This window comes from Gambusia affinis, linkage group LG03 (genome assembly GCF_019740435.1).
Source record: "Gambusia affinis linkage group LG03, SWU_Gaff_1.0, whole genome shotgun sequence".
Lineage (NCBI taxonomy): Eukaryota > Metazoa > Chordata > Actinopteri > Cyprinodontiformes > Poeciliidae > Gambusia > Gambusia affinis.
The window spans coordinates 19138207-19155676 of NC_057870.1; the positions used below are offsets into that span (position 1 = coordinate 19138207).

The window sequence follows — 17470 nt, forward strand, 5'->3', positions numbered from 1 at the left end:
ATCAGTCAGTCAGGGTATCTTCTTCGCTTCCTCTAATTTTAGAGAGCCCCACTGGCTTTAGATGACAAAATGCAGCTGAAGGTCTGGTACTCATTCAACAGTCCAAAACATGGACTTAGCACCTCCCCCACCAAACCTACATCTCACTGGTTGAGAAGTGTTCATGGTTCACAGACTTTAGTAGAAAGACTTAGAAAATACCTAGATAAGAAGATGCAAGATAAGAAGATGATAAGATTTACGTAAAAGTTGTACAAAATCAACCTCAGGTTGACCTAAGATTTTTTTTATTTGTTCAGATGACTGAACAAACATTACAAAATCATATATTTATCCAAACAGCAACTATTAGCGTTAGTCCCTACTTGGCCTGAAAACAGGTTGACCATTATGAATGACTATCTAAATGTCATCCATGCTGATCGTCCAGCCCGTATAAACTATGAACTCTCTTTTATACACAAACACACATACAGGCAGACAAAATCGCACAGAAGGTAAGGGGCTCCAGAGTGAGGACCAAAGACAAGACATCTTGTTTACACAGAACAGAAAGTAGAAAGCGTATGTCTGTCTTTCCTAGAAGCGCACTAATTGCATACAGATGCCCACGGTTAGCAGGCTGAATTCACCATTATTTACTGAAAATTAAAGGTTGCATGAAAAACCTAAACAAACAAACAATCTCTGCTTCAATACCGTTAAAGTTTGCCTAATGCACCCAAATGGAAGCAATCATGATCTTGTTCTAAACCTACATGTGTATAAGAATGACTTCTGAGACGGAGAAACCTTGTGATGGAAGGGTTGGTTAGAGGGAAGAACATTTGCTGACAATTTAATGTTAGTAAGGGGACCAGAATAAAAGAGAGTCAGCGAGGCATATTATCTTGTCATACCTAACATGCTGGTGAAGTGATCCTATTGTTGCCATTAACGCATCTGAGCTGCGCCATTATGGATGTAGAAAATGGAGGTGAACCAGGTTAGGTTGCCATTTTCCATTCACATACACAACTTTAAACACATTAAGGGGCAGACGGTGGCAATCTGAGTGACGCAAATGTGCTAAATTTAGAATTTAAAGAAAAGCAGAGCATTGAAAGATTAAGATATAATTCATGACACTTTATGCGCAATGACAGACAAAACATTTTACAGATGTTGACTGATATAATCTGCAGTGGGGAGCGGTGTAACACGTAAAATAAGTCAAACAGAAGGTCTAGGCATGTGAATGGGGCAAAAATTATTTTTAAAAGTCACTGCATATTAAATGAATCAACAAGAGTACGAACTGAATAAAAAGGATCATTTGTTCCTGCTCTTAAGAAATAAAAACATGTGCATTCAACAAAAGCATCTTACAAAATGTTTCAAGTATCCAATGCTCATCTAGAGTTCTAATCTTTTATTTGTTTTTTCATAGATTTCTTGTCTTAATCTACCTATGTGTAAACATTTTATTTGAAGACTTAATTTTTTCCTAACATTTTTATGAAGACTCTTTCACAAGGCAGTTTCTAGTAAACATTCATAATTAGAAAATCCAGGGGTCAAGAAAAGATACAACATTTGTGATCATATGGAATTATAAAATAACCAAACAAGTAAAAATAGTGCCACCAAATTTTCTTCAAGGTGAAATGTTCTGTTTTTTACAGCAGGTCTACCTTCACTGATTTGCAAAGAAGTGAAAGAATCTCAATGCGCCGTCAGCATTTTGTTTTCTTGCAGTTAGTGTTAAATAATACAATTTGTTCGGTTTCTATGCTCTACTGCCCAACTGGAATTCCTTCACTTGCACCACTTAAAAAAAGATATCCCTACTAGCTCGTCTGCATGAGTCCCAGTTTTCCTCTTTGCTGCTCAACCTTTTAATTAAAATCCACTGGCAGTGCTCCTCAAGTAAGACTTTGGCAGATCAGACAGCTACGCTTACAAAGAGGAAATAATAAAGTGGTGGATACTGACATCAAAATCAGGTGGCAGGGTGGTCTGCTGTCAAATTCTCTTTGATGATATTGGGACACAACAATATATTATCCCTAAATTTTGACGCCAGAAGACTTCAGCAGCCAGGCAATCCCATCTAAAACCCCTGTCAATGATTCTGCCACTGTATCCTGCACCTGAAAGGAAAAAAGAAAGATTTTTTGAAAATTAGCTACATGGTTAAATAGAAAGTTTGGAATGAATTACATATGATATAGTTACCATCCAGCGATTAGATAGCTGAGGAAGGCCAAGTCTCTTTGCCACATAAACACAGGGTGTCCGACATTTGACTCCTTCACTCGCTCCCTCTGGTTCTCGTGAGATGCAGGAGAGCAACAGTAGTGGCTTGGCTGTGGAATCCCCAACAAAATTCAGCACAGCTCTAATCTGGGCCGCCTCAGACGCACCATCACCTGAGAAATAAATGTTTCCATGCAGTTATTCAAAAGTCAAAGATTACCAATTGCTGCAAAAAAACAAAACAAACAAACAAAACATTAAATTTTCCCTCACCTTTTCCAGGTTCTGCATTGGCAACATAAATGAAGCCATCCACCTCCTGGCACACCTTCTGCACCTGAGGGGCAGGCGTATACACTGGACAACCCGCATCATCAGTTCCTTCAAAGATAAAGAGCTTATTGCTGATGCTCTGCTGCTGCAGTCGTGCTTTTTCTCTCTCAGCTCTGCAGACAGAAAGCAAAGTTACTACAGCTGTAGAGTAAATCTCTGTGTGCTCGCAGAGGTTTAAACAAAAACGACTTGTGAATAACTGCAACTCTGTGACATCTTAAATAAAGATCTTACCTGTTTGTGGAATATAGCGTTAGGATGTTAAATTTGTGTTGGTTGTTGAACAAGTAGCTGATCCCAGAGCCAATACCTAGAATAAAAACGGTGTTTGGATTTAGTTTGGTTTACTATTTTAGTAACTTGGCTGACAGTTTCTAGTAAAGAATGTAAATACTGCCATCATGTGGCAGGCCATAAAACTACAAGTAAGATGGACAGATTGTGCATTCAATGCATGGAATTCTTTCATACTGTCTCATATTTCAACCTGAAATTCTACATAACAAATATTATTGGGATTTTATGTGGTAGACTGACACAAAGTGGAAAGAAAGGGAATCAAAGTCTTAAAAAATTTATCACAGTAAAACCACAACTACTCTATCGAGGCCTCAGATGTTTATTGGAGAACAATAGTAAACTAATGGTGAATAGTGTGGCCCTTCTGCAAACGCAGACATGGCTGTCCATCAGACCCATAAACCGAGCAGGGAGAGGATTAATCCAAGAAGTAACCAAGAGGCCACAGAGTAACTCTGGAGGAGGTGCAGACATCCACAGCTCCTGCTGACAGGCCAGCTATTACATCCTGTATGAATCTGATACTCAAGGAGGAATTGAAAAAAAATAAAACCCTTGCTGAAAAAAACTTCATAACATGTTTTTTTTTTTTTTTTTTTAATTGCTACATGCCATGTAGGGTCGAACTGTTGCAACTGATGTTCACAGATGCTCTGAATCCAATCTGACTGAGATTGAACCATTTATAGAACAAACTAGTAAAAAAAGCAGTCTCTCTACTGCTGGCAAACCCAGTAAAATACATTAAAGTTGGGGTTGTAATGTGGAAAAAACAGAACAAAAAATTAAGTGGTATACTGTCTATGTTTTTTTTAAGGATTTTAAATCGTATTGCACAAGTCTTGGATTCAGGATGCAATAATAGTATGACAATTGCGTTTTATTTATATTTGCAGAAACAGAACTATTAACAAAAATAGCAATAACAAAAAGGAAAACTTAGCATTGCCTTACCATTTATCTGCCTGTGTGGAGTACCAGACACAGGTAACAGATCGGGGGCATGCATCAGTCTTGTGACCAAAGAGACATCTAGCTGCTCCATGCCAGGCCCAAACATTGCATAGCGAGGTTCAGATGAGGGCACCAGGTACTGAAGGAATGAGGTCCAAAGTTCATATGCTGGTCGGGAGGGCAACCACTGCTGTCTGCAGGATGGACAACCTTTCAGGTATCTGGTAAAACAAAACAGTAATTTAAAAAAAGAAACAAAAAAACATACGGAGGAAACTTTTACAAATTGGTTTTAAATCAACGCATTAAGAATATACCTACTCTGACATGTAGTCACATTTCAGTTCCCTATTTTTCTCTTCCTCTTCTTGTCTGTCATCCAAACTTTCACGTTCACTGACCAGTGGTGCATCCAGCAACTCCAGATCTGGCATTGTCAGATGATCGATGGATGACCAATGTGGCATGTCCCGCAACAGGAAGTATTTCCACAGTAATGGATCTCTCACCATGGCCCTCCAGTATCGACAGGTGGCTCCCAGGTTGCAGATATCCACAGGAGAGAGAAAGGTCATGATCAGGAATTGCACTTCGACCTTTTGAAAAGAGGGATATGTTTAATTTACACATCAGCTAAACACTGAATACTGGTCTGCTATTAAAAAAAGGAGACAGGGAAATGCGTTTTAAAGTGACCAGACTTTTCCTGACTCTCAATAGTGGTTATGATATATAGATCTGGGTCAAAAGAACAAGCTCATGATTACAAGTGCTTAAAACAAGCTTCTCCTGCAGGATAATTTTCTAACATTTAATCAGCATTTAAGTTGCAAAAACAGTAATCACCTTGTTTTGATGGAATAGAATCAGCAAGTTGTTAATTTTTTAAGCCTTAGTGTCTAAATGTTTTAATACAAGTGGTGAAACTAGTCACTTTTCTTTTTTTGTGAGGGCCATGATTAGACTGAAGATCATAAATCAAATCAAATCAAACTTTATTTGTATAGCACATTTCAGCAGCAAGGCATTTCAAAGTGCTTTACATCAAATCAAACACAAAAAACACAATGCAACGTAAAATCAACAATAAAAACAACATCAAGTCAGATTCCGTCAATAAATTTGCAATTGATTACGTTTCAAATACAACTCTAAACAAGTGGGTTTTTAGTTGAGATTTAAAGGAAGTCAGTGTTTCAGCTGTTTTACAGTTTTCTGGAAGTTTGTTCCAGATTTTTGGTGCATAGATGCTAAATGCCGCTTCTCCTCGTTTGGTTCTGGTTCTGGGGGTGCAGAGCAGATCAGAACCAGAAGACCTGAGAGGTCTGGAAGGTTGATACAACAGCAGCAAATCTTTAATGCATTGTGGTGCTAAAACATTCAGTGATTTATAAACTAACAACAGTATTTTAAAGTCTATTCTTTGAGCTACAGGGAGCCAGTGTAGGGACTTTAAAACTGGTGTTATGTGCTCTATCTTCCTGGTTTTAGTGAGAACGCGAGCAGCAGCATTCTGGATCAGCTGCAGCTGTTTGATTGATTTATTGGACAGACCTGTGAAGACGCCGTTACAATAATCAATAAGACTGAAGATAAACGCATGGATGAGTTTCTCTAGATCTGGCTGAGACATTAGTCCTTTAATCCTGGAAATGTTCTTCAGGTGATAGAAGGCCGACTTTGTAACTTTATGTGGCTCTGAAGGTTCAGGTCAGAGTCCATCACTACTCCCAGGTTTCGGGCCTAATCGCTGATTTTTAGTTGTAATAACTGAAGCTGTGTACTGACTCTAGATCGTTCCTCTTTAGGTCCAAAAATAACTTCAGTTTTGTTTTTGTTCAGCTGGAGGAAGTTTTGGCACATCCACACATTTATCTGTTCTAAGCATCTGTTCAGTGATTGGATGGGTTCTGAGTCACCTGATGACATCGTAATGTAGAGCTGATCAAAGTTAAGTGTAAATGTCTGATTTTTTTCAAATCTCAAAATCCTTCTGATTAACAGATCACAAGGATTTAAATGAAATATTAATTAGTAAACGGTACAGTCAATTCTATTAGAAAAACAAGCATTTCTAAAAAAAAAAAAAAATAAAGTCTTAAAATAAAAATAAGCTCTAACCTAACAGATGAGGGAAAAAATAATTAAATAAACTTTTTTTCTAATTTTCAACTCTACACCATAGAAGTTAAGCACACTATAACTACAATTGTTTTTTTTTTTAAATTGCCTTACAGGAAAGCTGTCCAAATATCCCAAGTGCGACGCCTCTTCTTCTTGCTTCTTATCCAACATCGAGCTTCTGGCAGCTTTCTCTGGAAAATATCGTTCGCTGAACCGCCTGAAGCTGCGAATCACCACGGACTTCAGCTGCCCATTTCTCTCAGCCATGGCTTCAAATGTTAAAACTCGCTGACAAACTAACAAAAACTTTCATCCCAGTGAAACGCGGTCGGCCAAACGACAACAAATCTGACGTTTCCTTCTCTTACTTCCTCCTTAGTGGCAGTCCTAGAGCATTGTGGGTGGTGTAGTTTTGCATGGACTGAAACGGATTTTTAACCAAACTAGTATAACATAATACGAAACATTTTCTGAAAACAAATCATATCTTTATTGTCAACAAGGACATTTAAAAAAAAAAAAAAATAGTATTTTTTTTTCTTCAAATAACAGGCTCTGTATTAATGGTTACACTGCCAACGTTATCCAAGTGGAGTGGAAGGAAATGAATATTATGATACATGAAAGAACAGGCAACACATTAGAAAAATGGCATCTACACACTTAAAATTGGTCAAAATTTCTGAAACATCTTGCTTTACTTACAATGTGTATATTTTATACACACGTTAGCCACAACTCTATTACATCTGAAACACATTAAAAATGGCAACAAAACAATAAATAAGATGTTATGTGCAATGTCACACATCCAGCTGGATTATTTTCAAATCTGAAACAATTGTAAAAAGTAGAGACGGCCATTTTGTTTAAATAACACCCTCTGAATATTAATAATAAAGTTATTATAACATCTTTAGAGCAAACAACTGCTCCAAGCACTATTCAAGATGAGATCTGCGCAATAAGCAGAAAAAAAACAATGAAGCTTCCTGTCTTTTCGTCTTTGTTTTCCTCCAACGTTCTAAACTCTCACATGCTCTGCCCAAGTTCTTTTGGACTAAGATAACCCAAAGACACCTTTTCATCACATACACATACAGGGAGTCCTGGTTTTTACCTTCTACAACACTGCACCTCTTTTATGGAGTTCCATACTTATTTGGGTTTGACACATTTGAACACTGAACTCAGATCTGCGCCTGATGGTAACTTTTACATATGAGCAGTTTATTTCACTGTAAAATACTAAGTATTTCCTTGGCATTTTCTGTATTCCAGCCCTGGCCCTGCAGAGGTCCCTCGCAGGCATTCACGTATTTGTTCAGAATCTGTGTACCGATGTCCCGAAACTGGAGGCCGTCATCTTTGTGGTCTGTAGGGTCAGCGCTGCAGTCCTCATACTTGACGGCCCAGAAACACATTTCCCCAATGTACATCATTGTCAGCAGATGGGTGTCTGAAAAAATACCTGTCAAAACACAAGCAGATAAACAAGCATGACAAAAAGGAAGGCATAACAGAGTTTTACTATTCAGAGATGAACATATTTACCCTCAGATAAAATGCTTGCTCCACTGTCATGAAGCACCACCCCATCACTGAGCTTCACTGTGTTTCTAACTTGCAGCATCCGCATCAAATACCGAACACCTTCTTGAATACACTGGATGAAAATGTGCATGCATGCCAAGAAAAATGTTAGAAACTTAAGACACTTTTTCCAGCCAACAAGGTCAAAATTTATGAGACATGACATTTCACAAATGCTTCAACTGTAGTTCCTTGAATTCATACTGCTTGAACTTTTGTCATCTATTCATATTACAGCAAGAAATGTCAACATGTTGTATTTTATAGAGGGGGGGTTGTGTTAGGTAAGCTCACAGTAACTGTTTTATTAAATATTAGCAATAAAGGGTGTGAATACAAACGCACACCAGAATTTTCAGATTTTAGTTGCAAAAAAATAGTTTTTTTTTCACAACCCAAATGTTATTTTCTCCTAATTATGCATTAGTTTGAATACTTTTATCACATAAAATTACAAATAAAATCCGTCTTTATTTGTGGTTACACCGTGGCACAGTGTGAACAAGTTCAAGGGGTATGAATACTTCTCCAAAGCAAAGTATATTTACAGTGTGGTACCTTAATGAATGTGTCCTTGTTCTTCTTGATCCATTGCTTTCGCTGATGAAGGGTGTGGCAGTACATGTACAGCAGAGCTCCACGTCTCCAGTAGAGACATTCCAACAGCTCTGTGCCCAACACGCACTGCACCTATTAAACACCAAAATAAACCAACAATGCAGTTTCATGATGACAGACCACTATGTAAACAAATCACACACCTGACACACCCATGTCAGATCAGAAAGTGCAAAATTAAATCAATAAAATATACGTGGAAAGAATTTTTAGCAGTTAACTGAAGAAAGGCACAACAGAAAACCCTGCTGGATATACTGGCTCTTAGTGTGCCTATCGTCAGAATTTTTCAAATTGAAATCTCTAAGAGAATATCTGAATAACTGACTCTTAAATAAAACTGTTCATAGAAACATGCACACCTCCTGTCCTGGTGCCAGCCGTGCCACCAACACCTCTGGCTCAGTAAGGTCTTGCAGCAGCTGCTGGATCTTAAATGGTGAGGAGTCTTCAGGGAATTCCTGATCTACCAATTGATTCTCTTCATAAAAAGTGATGTCAAGAATCACCTAGGCAGAAAAAAACAACAAAACAAATACAGATCAATACATAAAAAAACAAAGAAATAAAAGTTCAAATACTACTACAAAAATGCAATGTACCCTAAAGTAACACACAGATGGAAAAATAACTGATGTCTTTAATTGAGAGTGCTTTTAATGTTGCGACTTGTCATTTGCTTTAACAAAGCCCTTCTTTGACTTCTTACTTTGTCTCATCTAAATGTGCATTTTGAGCTAAATTACCGTTGATGTTGATGCAACATCAGCAAAAAAGGGGAATTTGTTCAGACTGAAATTCAAGGGAATTTGCTTCCTAGTAAAAAGTTTGAATCATGGTAAACAACCATGGCTCTTCACTTTAAATCCCCTTTTAATTTTGCTTTTGCTTGGATTGTTTTCTTAAAATAGCTGCAAAACTAAACTAGCTTTACACCAGGTGAGCATAAACAACAGAGTCTGCAGCTAAACCTTTTTATGTCTGAACGGGAACACGATCAACTTCACGCATTTAGGCTAATTAGTTTAACACACAGGGGGACATATTGAAAAGTATCTGCAGTGGCTAAATGTAGGCAAACCTGTTTACAGGAAGTTTTAACTCAGAAATTAGACTTAATGTCTGAATTCCACCTACAACACAGATCAGTCTCTTTGAGCTGATGCAATTTACCCAAATGTTAATAATGGATTATGCATTCATTCATTTGGGGAAAACTCCACACATATTTATGTATATTCACATATACTAATAGAAACCAGAACAATTATGCATGCTGGGTTATGGGGAAGCTGATGCTGATTTCCAGCAGTAAATGAGTGAGAGAAGTATACACTCTGGACAATACAGATACAAGCATGGGACGAATAACCATTTTATGACACCTAATAGCAACTGAGAGAGTCCAGCTAACCTAACATTCATTTTTGTGGGTGACCCAAGCAGATATGCTTAGGTTACCAAGCATATCTGCAACAAAGCTAATGTGTGCCACCTTGTGAAATGGATCTCATAAAACAAACAGCAAAGAACATGCTGGTTGAATGTGATGAATACTGTCAGGATTCCCATTCTGAGATATCAAGCAATCTGATACCTATTTCGTTTTACAAGAAACTCTTTAGTGGCAGAATAATGGATGGTTGAGTGAAGAAAAACCTGTGTGTAATCCTGAAGCAGCTTGGAAAAGTTCAAGCTTTCTCCTCCATGTCTGTAAAAGCCTTTCAACTTCTCTAGTATTGCAGACGCATTCTGCAAATAGTCATCATCTATTAAAACAGAAAAAAACCCCGTTAATATTCACACCATAGGCGTAACATTAAAAGTGCATAAAAATTAGAAAAAACTTCTAAAAGGCTTTCTTAGCATTGAAAGCGCAGTGGTTAGCTTTTGGGGGGGTCATGTTGTGGTCAGACTAATGACGTTGCTCAGTGGTTTGCAGTTATATCGCAATGGAACGCAATGCTTAAATTCTACGACAAATAATGATTCCAACTGTTTATTTTTATATCTGGTTTAGCGTCAGTTTCTTAAATAACATTCCTCAACTGTATTTAAGCTAATGTGTCACTGTTCGCCATTAACTATATTTATATACATAACAAGTACAAAACAAACCACAACTTAGATAATAAATGACATTATGAAGCTGCTGAGCTACCGGTTGGTTAAAAGTTAAAAGTAAATGAGTTGTCAAACCGCACAGTTTTATTGCTATGGCTGCAAGCTAATGTTCGTTAGTTAGCTTCTCAGCTAAACAAACGAGGAAAAAAATATTTCTCTTCTGAAAAGAAAATATTCAAGATAGTAACAAAACAAAAAATAATAGAGCGCTATGGGTAAGCGATACCTTGCTTTTCAGCCCGGAGACATGAACATTTGTTGTCTATCTCAAATATTCTCCTCTCCAACTCAAAATCGTGTCGCCTGTAGTCGTCTGCCATGACTACACAAAGTATACGTCACGTGAGCAGGTGGTTACTGAGGTAGACGTAGGACGGGTAGACGCTGCTTTGGCTGAGTTGGCCAGTGAGAACATAACGTTAACAGGCATCTCGAGTCAGCGGGTGCACCATATTGGGAAAGGCAAATTCACATTTAATTTGCCTCTCAAAAGTACTCATAAGGTACCTGGCCACCTTGTTTTCACTGTGAGAACCAGGACAATATAAGATAGATTCGAGATTCTTGTCAACAGATCATAGCAGTACTCCAACCATAATTAATATAAAGGTACATATATCTCAGAAGAACATAATATTGTATAAAAATTTAATTAGTCACTCATCCGTGTTATAACTCTCACATATTATGTTGATTTGTTGCTCAAGGAGTGAAATATGTCAAGCCTTGTTTTCTGGAATTTTTTATGAATATAACTTACATATAAACTCCCAATTCAGCGTCTGTCTTTCTGACAAGGTTATCATTTGTCACCAATTCTGTTTATAACCTTTGTGGAAAGAATTTCTATAGGTGCAGCCAAATTATTAAAGAGATCAATTTTAGTGATCTAATGGTTGAGTCTGCTTTTTGTGGATGATATTAGCTTCATCAGATAATGATCCCCGGATTTTACGTGGCTCGTACGTGTCTACAAAATGCCACTCACAAAATGGTGGCAAGGCTGCGTAAGCTAATGCAAGTTCTATTCTGTGTAGGTCTAGGGTTTTCTCAACCTTTTTGACGTGCGTTATTCTCCTGATTGTAAAGACGCTTCTCAAAACAAAGTTCATAAAAAAATTATTTTTTGGCTTGCGTCTTGTCACATGGCCTTACGAAATTACGTCGAAGCCAAATTTATATTATGTTATTTTTACCCTGCATAAAGCTATAGCAAGCGGTGGCGAAAGGGTTAAAATTAGATGAGCAGGTCATGCCTTTGAAAACATCCCCTTTGTGAAGAGTGTTTAACGCCGACACATGTCGTCGAGCTATTAGGGGAGGACACCTAGCTACATTCAGCTGTCTTTCAGCCTGCTGCATAATTAATTTAACCCTCGTGTGTACATCCAAAAAAGATGGCGACCCTTACAGCGTTTTGCAGAGTCGAGGGTTTAATCTTCAAAAACCTCGCACGTCATCGAAGACCCAGAGTAAACTTCGCTAGCCACCGCCTCCTAAAGGTCTGTTTTTGAGCTATGGCTCATATGTGTCTCAGAAGGAATAAAAGTTGGTTGACGTGTCTTAACTGTCGCGAAGGAGTTTCTGTTTGTTGGCTGCAAAACTCGAGATCACATTAGCCTCTCGATATCCAAGGACGTACTTTGGAAGAATGGCTAAAAGTCTGCTATTGCTGAGAAAACAAGGACGCATGCAAACCTGCAACCAGTGGTGTAGCAAGCTTTTCAAATTGTGGATGTGAAGCAATAGGTGCATGGAGGGAGACGCTACATTGGCTGAATCTACCTCTAAAAATGTAACATGTTATTTTTGTGCTACTGCACAAATTGAACAACCTGCATTTGAAACCCTGAAAACACAGGGTTGCTATTGACCGCTGCGTAGGTCAGTTATTTATATGTGGATCGAAATTAAATAATGACACTGTATTCCAACCTGCAGGCTAGATCTTCTAAGTAATGTACTGTCTGAGACTATTGAGCCCCTGATTACCATTACCATTGTTGGTCAGGATTTGTTTGGTTATGAATAATGAGACAACCCAATAACTATCAACCATTATGTATGAAGGTATAGGAGGTTATATCAATCCTCATCAATTAAAAGGCCTAACCTTCAAAATGAACAGCAATACATAATTGAAGAATGTATACGAGTACAAGTTATGAGAGAAATTTACTTTTTTGATTTTAATTTTTGAACTATTTTAATATTTGTATTATATTGGTTCAACATAATGTGCAGCTCTACTACATGTCAGTCCGTGTACCAAATTCATTCCCTCTTGTTCTTTCTCCAGACTTGTGGTTGCTATTTTTCCACATCCAGCCCAAGAAGTTCGCAGTTCTACTCAGATCCAACAGAAGCAGTGAAGGATATTCCTAATGGTGCTACTATTCTGGTTGGAGGTAATATTTAGCATTTTATTAAAATGGAACGTCTATGTCACCAGAATGGCTTCAGTCACATAGAACTAATTGCACATTCAACACAGAAAGTATCTGTGCAGTGGCAACTTTACTTTGAAGGGGTGTTAGCCTGAGCATGCTGGCTGATTACAATTTAAACATTGAGCACGCACAAATTCCTTGACTCTTATTTATAGTCAAGCTCACAGGGACATTGTTGAACATTTTCCACTGCGTCACATTCCTGTTTGAGGGAAGTCTCATGTAAAGCAATAATGAAACATTAACCTCTCAGTGTTTTGGTCAAAATATTTCCCTCATTAGACTCAAAAGCCTAGATTTCTAAAGCCTTTCGTGTGATTATGATTGTTGTGCTTTCATAAGCACTCGACATACATCTTTATGATCATCTGATCAGTGTGTTATTTAAAGAAGTTGAATTTCCAATGGCGTCATCCATGATCCTTGGACTTTGGGGTTTTGTTTGTGATTTGTAACTGTCATGTGCCTATTTGCTCCACAAATTTGATATGTCGCAGATATACAAGGTGAAAGTTCAACCTGATCTTGATGTGTCACCTTTCACACAGTGATTTTGTTTGTTGTTGCTGTTTTATATCATGTCATTATTATTTGTCTGGTATTTTCCAAAACAGGCTTTGGGTTGTGTGGGATTCCAGAGAATCTAATCAACAGTTTGCTGAAGACTGGCGTAAAGGGCATTACTGCAGTCAGTAATAATGCAGGGTAAGAGTTTTCGTTTTTTTATCTCAATGTGGAAATTAGGAGGTATGTTGATTCTGTGTTTGTAAATGCATTAAATGGCTTATAATTTCTTAAATTTGCAGAAGTAGAGGTATTTCTTTTCAGTAATGCTAACAAAAATGTAATCTTTGTGTCTTTTTACCTTGTGACCCAAAACTGATCCAAATTAATTTAGGTGATGGATGCATAAGGATTCAAAAAGTATCCTAAAAATTCTTTTAAATTCTTTTATGACTTTTTTCGACTTTTCCTAGAGTGGATAACTTTGGCCTGGGCCTCTTGCTGCAGACCAAGCAGATCAAACGGATGATTTCCTCCTACGTAGGAGAGAACGCAGAGTTTGAGAGACAGTATTTGTCAGGAGAGCTGGAAGTGGAGCTAACGCCACAGGTAGAAATGTTATGATACAACACACACATTACCAAGCAAAAGATTAATGTTTTCAATAAGTTAAACTTTATTAACCCCCTTTTTTTTTTAGCAAAATGTAAATTCTTCAGATCATGGCTCAGTGTGCACACTTTATTGCACTAGCAATAAATTAGTCTCTTCCTCACCACAGGGGACTCTTGCTGAGAGGATCAGGGCAGGAGGTGCTGGGGTTCCAGCCTTCTTCACTCCCACCGGCTATGGCACTCTGATCCAAGAGGGAGGCTCTCCTATTAAGTACAACAAAGATGGCAGCATTGCTATTGCTAGCGAGGAGCGAGAGGTTAGACTGCTCTTCCCTCGGCTTTTGGTTGCTTCATACTTTAAATCCAAGATTCCGTTTTTAAAAAAATCCTGGGGGCAAATAGTTTTTGCAAGGGAAGGTGAGTTTCTGGTGGTGAGGAGAAACTATCCTTCCTTGCTTCCTTGTTTTCTTCACGAAACTCAACCACTCGCTCAAGGGCTCGCTACATCCTGCTTTTTATTGTAGTTTCCTCGCATTCATTTAACACTTTCTTGTTGGGATTCTTTAAATCCAGAAAATATCAGTTTTGTGAAAATCATGACATACAGTTGTGTACCATAGTTACAACATTAGCTTTACTGAACAGTTCTCATGGCATAATTATATTTGACTTATCTACTGAAGTGCACAATTTTGCACAATTGTACACTTCAAAAATCGTCCTATGATTGCCCGCCTGTATGTAGCTTCTGCAAACCCTTGCTTCCACAGAAAACATATTTGGTTTTGAACATAAATCAATGGAGTCAGTAAAGCAAGTCGGCATAACTGGCTATACTGTGTGTTAAACTTATTTATTAGATTACAGTGTTAAGATTGCACTGTATGATAGAGTCTGAACTTCTTTCTTTTGGATTTGCTGTGTTGCTTATCTACAGGTGCGGGAGTTTAATGGCAGACATTACATTATGGAAAAAGCCATCACTGGCGATTTTGCACTGATCAAGGCATGGAAAGCTGACAAAGCGGGAAACATTGTTTTTAGGTAAATATACAACATTTTATATATAGACTTGCTGGAATGAACTTTTTCCTTCTTTACATTAAACTTGGAGTAATTGTGGGAAAATGTTAACCTGTTCACATCATTGTATTAAACTTGTTCTCGTATCTTGAATATGTTGTTGTTCCCACACAGCAGCCTGCTTTATGTAGATGTTTTTTTCATACTGTGCCATAACATTTGTAAAGTTTCTGGATCTAGTCTTGATATTGCTGACATAGTTGATTTATTTTCTGACAGCCAGGTGGCAGGTTGTCAGCCATATTTCAGGCCTGTTTTGCTGTGCATGTTGGTCCTGTTTCTAGACAGGTGCACATCAGCACATTGCTGTAAAAAGTATTTTTGTTATTTAGTAAAATCATTGGCCCTTAAAACAAGTTTTTTCATTGTTTTTCTATGTGATGTTTTTGCAACAGTGTAATCCTTCATAGTTTGAATCTACTTTTCTTGCATCTTTTTATTGTGGTTTTGGAATGTTTCAGGGCTTCTAACCCAAGGAAAGCTAGAAGGAAGAAACACTTTAGAAAATTCTTTATAAAATGCTTTTTTCATACGTAATAATTTTGTTATTGTTAATCTTACTTGATCACAGATCATTTTTTTTACTGTATGCACTAGTTAAAATAATGTGTATTATGTGTTTTGCAAGCTTTGTTTATATAACTTGTTCACAGTAATATTGATAATAATTAAAATTTAATTTCATTCATCAAATGCACTGATCTTGATCTTGTGTTTAGTTATTTTTTTATCCTCAAGAGGGCGGTGTTCTCCAGTTCAGCACCAGCTAATTGAAGAGGTTATATAATAGACACTCCTTTCAACCCTTTTTAAAACCCCATTTTGCATCCAGTTTTGAAATAAAAAAATCTCCCCAGCATAATAATGTTCTAGAAATCATGTGCGTTGTTTTTGTGTCTTACAGGAAAACAGCAAGAAACTTCAACCAACCCATGTGCAAGGCAGCCAAAACCACAGTTGTTGAGGTATACATAAATGTTCATTTAATCTGGCAGGAAGCATTTAGATTTGTGGTGTTATTGAGAAACAAATTAAAATTGATAATTGAACATTGTTAAAGTAAGTCTTTATAAATCCTTTTTTTTTTACAACTGTGGTCAGGCCAGGTTGGAGGGTGGCTGTGGGCAGCCGTTTTTAAGATCCATCTCAAGATTTTAGGTCTAGACTTTGACCAGGTCATTTTAACTTATGAATATGCTTTTAATTAAGTTACATACATGACATTTCAGAGTTTGTTCAGAATCAGAATGCTTTTATTGTTATTGTACCAAAGCACAGCAAAGTTCATTTCAATACAACCCATCCAAAAAAAAGACAACTCAAACTACCTGAAAGAGATTGCAAGATATTTTTAGGCTGGAAACTGACAACTGGTTCTCAAACTTTTTCCTGATAAAATAAAGGCTCAATAATAATAATCATGCGGAATAAACAACCAATATAAAACCAGGCTCTTTTAGGTGTCAAATTAAGTGTTAATAGTTGCAGCTCAAAAATGTCTCAACAAACTCCACACTTATTTATATTTCACTGAATTGAACTCTGGGGCTGCACAGTGGCGCAGTTGGTAGAGCTGTTGCCTTGCAGCAAGAAGGTCCTGGGTTTGATTCCCGGCCCGGGGTCTTTCTGCATGGAGTTTGCATGTTCTCCCTGTGCATGCGTGGGTTCTCTCCGGGTTCTCCGGATTGTTCCCACAGTCCAATAACATGACTGTCAGGTTGATTGGTTTCTCTAAATTCTCCCTAGGTGTGAGTGTGTGTGTGCATGGTTGTTTGTCTTTTATGTCTTTGTGTTGCCCTGCGACAGACTGGCGACCTGTCCAGGGTGTACCCCGCCTCTCGCCCGGGACACAGCTGGAGATAGGCACCAGCAACCCTCCTGACCCCATTAGGGAAAAAGGGTGTATAGAAAATGGATGGATGGATGGATGAATTGAACTCGGACATTAGGTATTATTTATAGATAAGGCCTAATACTCTGTGCAGAATGCTGTCCATGACATGACCGGTTTCAGTCTAGCTGTCTGGTCTCTTACTTGTCCAGCATTTGACAGTTTAGAATTGTCATCGCTTATCTTTTCCTTGTGTGTTTCCCTCTCAGCTCCACCAACACACAGCTTCACACCTCCGATGTAGACACTGCTCAAAGAAATTGTGTGTGTGTGTTAGGATAAACCTTTAAATGCAAGCACTTTCTCAAAATAAAAAGATGTAGTCAGCTTTTATATAATACTGTAAATATCTTAAGAACCAGAAGCCTATTTTTAATTCTTTTACAGTTGCTGGACCTGAGATTTGGTTTATTGTTGATTTTAGAAGTATTTGAAAGGGAGAATAAATTGAGTCACCATGGAGCTGCTGTGGGCTTAATACGTTAACTAATTTGTTCCAGTCGGTGAGCCATAAAGTTTCCTGCTTAATTAAAGGAACTTCTTGATTTCAGCTGTATGTCGTCATGCAGATTTGTTGTGGTCGCCAAAATGACAGTGATGACTTATTAAATACAGAGGAGTTGGTGCAAACAGGAATTCTTTCT

The 17470-nt window shown here is 37.8% G+C and overlaps 3 protein-coding genes across 3 annotated transcripts in view; 1 reads left to right on the top strand and 2 right to left on the bottom strand.

Moving 5' to 3' along the window:
- Nucleotides 1-1113: 1113 nt before the first annotated feature.
- fbxo4 (F-box protein 4) lies at nucleotides 1114-6353 on the bottom strand. Its single transcript, XM_044110608.1, has 7 exons — nucleotides 6061-6353; nucleotides 4147-4421; nucleotides 3826-4046; nucleotides 2806-2881; nucleotides 2512-2684; nucleotides 2218-2411; nucleotides 1114-2132 (listed from the first exon to the last, which is right to left on the bottom strand). The coding sequence occupies exons 1-7, from the start codon at nucleotides 6214-6216 to the stop codon at nucleotides 2049-2051; spliced, it is 1179 nt and encodes a 392-aa protein (XP_043966543.1). The 5' UTR covers nucleotides 6217-6353; the 3' UTR covers nucleotides 1114-2048.
- An 805-nt stretch (nucleotides 6354-7158) lies between these two features.
- lg03h5orf51 (linkage group 03 C5orf51 homolog) lies at nucleotides 7159-10686 on the bottom strand. Its single transcript, XM_044110609.1, has 6 exons — nucleotides 10511-10686; nucleotides 9820-9929; nucleotides 8523-8669; nucleotides 8101-8232; nucleotides 7504-7615; nucleotides 7159-7420 (listed from the first exon to the last, which is right to left on the bottom strand). Exons 1-6 carry the CDS (start codon nucleotides 10602-10604, stop codon nucleotides 7185-7187), a joined length of 831 nt encoding a protein of 276 aa, XP_043966544.1. The 5' UTR covers nucleotides 10605-10686; the 3' UTR covers nucleotides 7159-7184.
- A 721-nt stretch (nucleotides 10687-11407) lies between these two features.
- oxct1a (3-oxoacid CoA transferase 1a) overlaps nucleotides 11408-17470 on the top strand; it is a 42243-nt gene continuing 36180 nt past the window's right edge. The window contains exons 1-7 of the mRNA XM_044110610.1: nucleotides 11408-11786; nucleotides 12584-12692; nucleotides 13349-13439; nucleotides 13712-13847; nucleotides 14020-14169; nucleotides 14790-14896; nucleotides 15840-15900. Of these exons, the coding sequence (XP_043966545.1) occupies nucleotides 11682-11786; nucleotides 12584-12692; nucleotides 13349-13439; nucleotides 13712-13847; nucleotides 14020-14169; nucleotides 14790-14896; nucleotides 15840-15900 (759 nt within the window). The 5' untranslated portion in view covers nucleotides 11408-11681. The remainder of the gene's footprint in view (nucleotides 11787-12583; nucleotides 12693-13348; nucleotides 13440-13711; nucleotides 13848-14019; nucleotides 14170-14789; nucleotides 14897-15839; nucleotides 15901-17470) is intronic.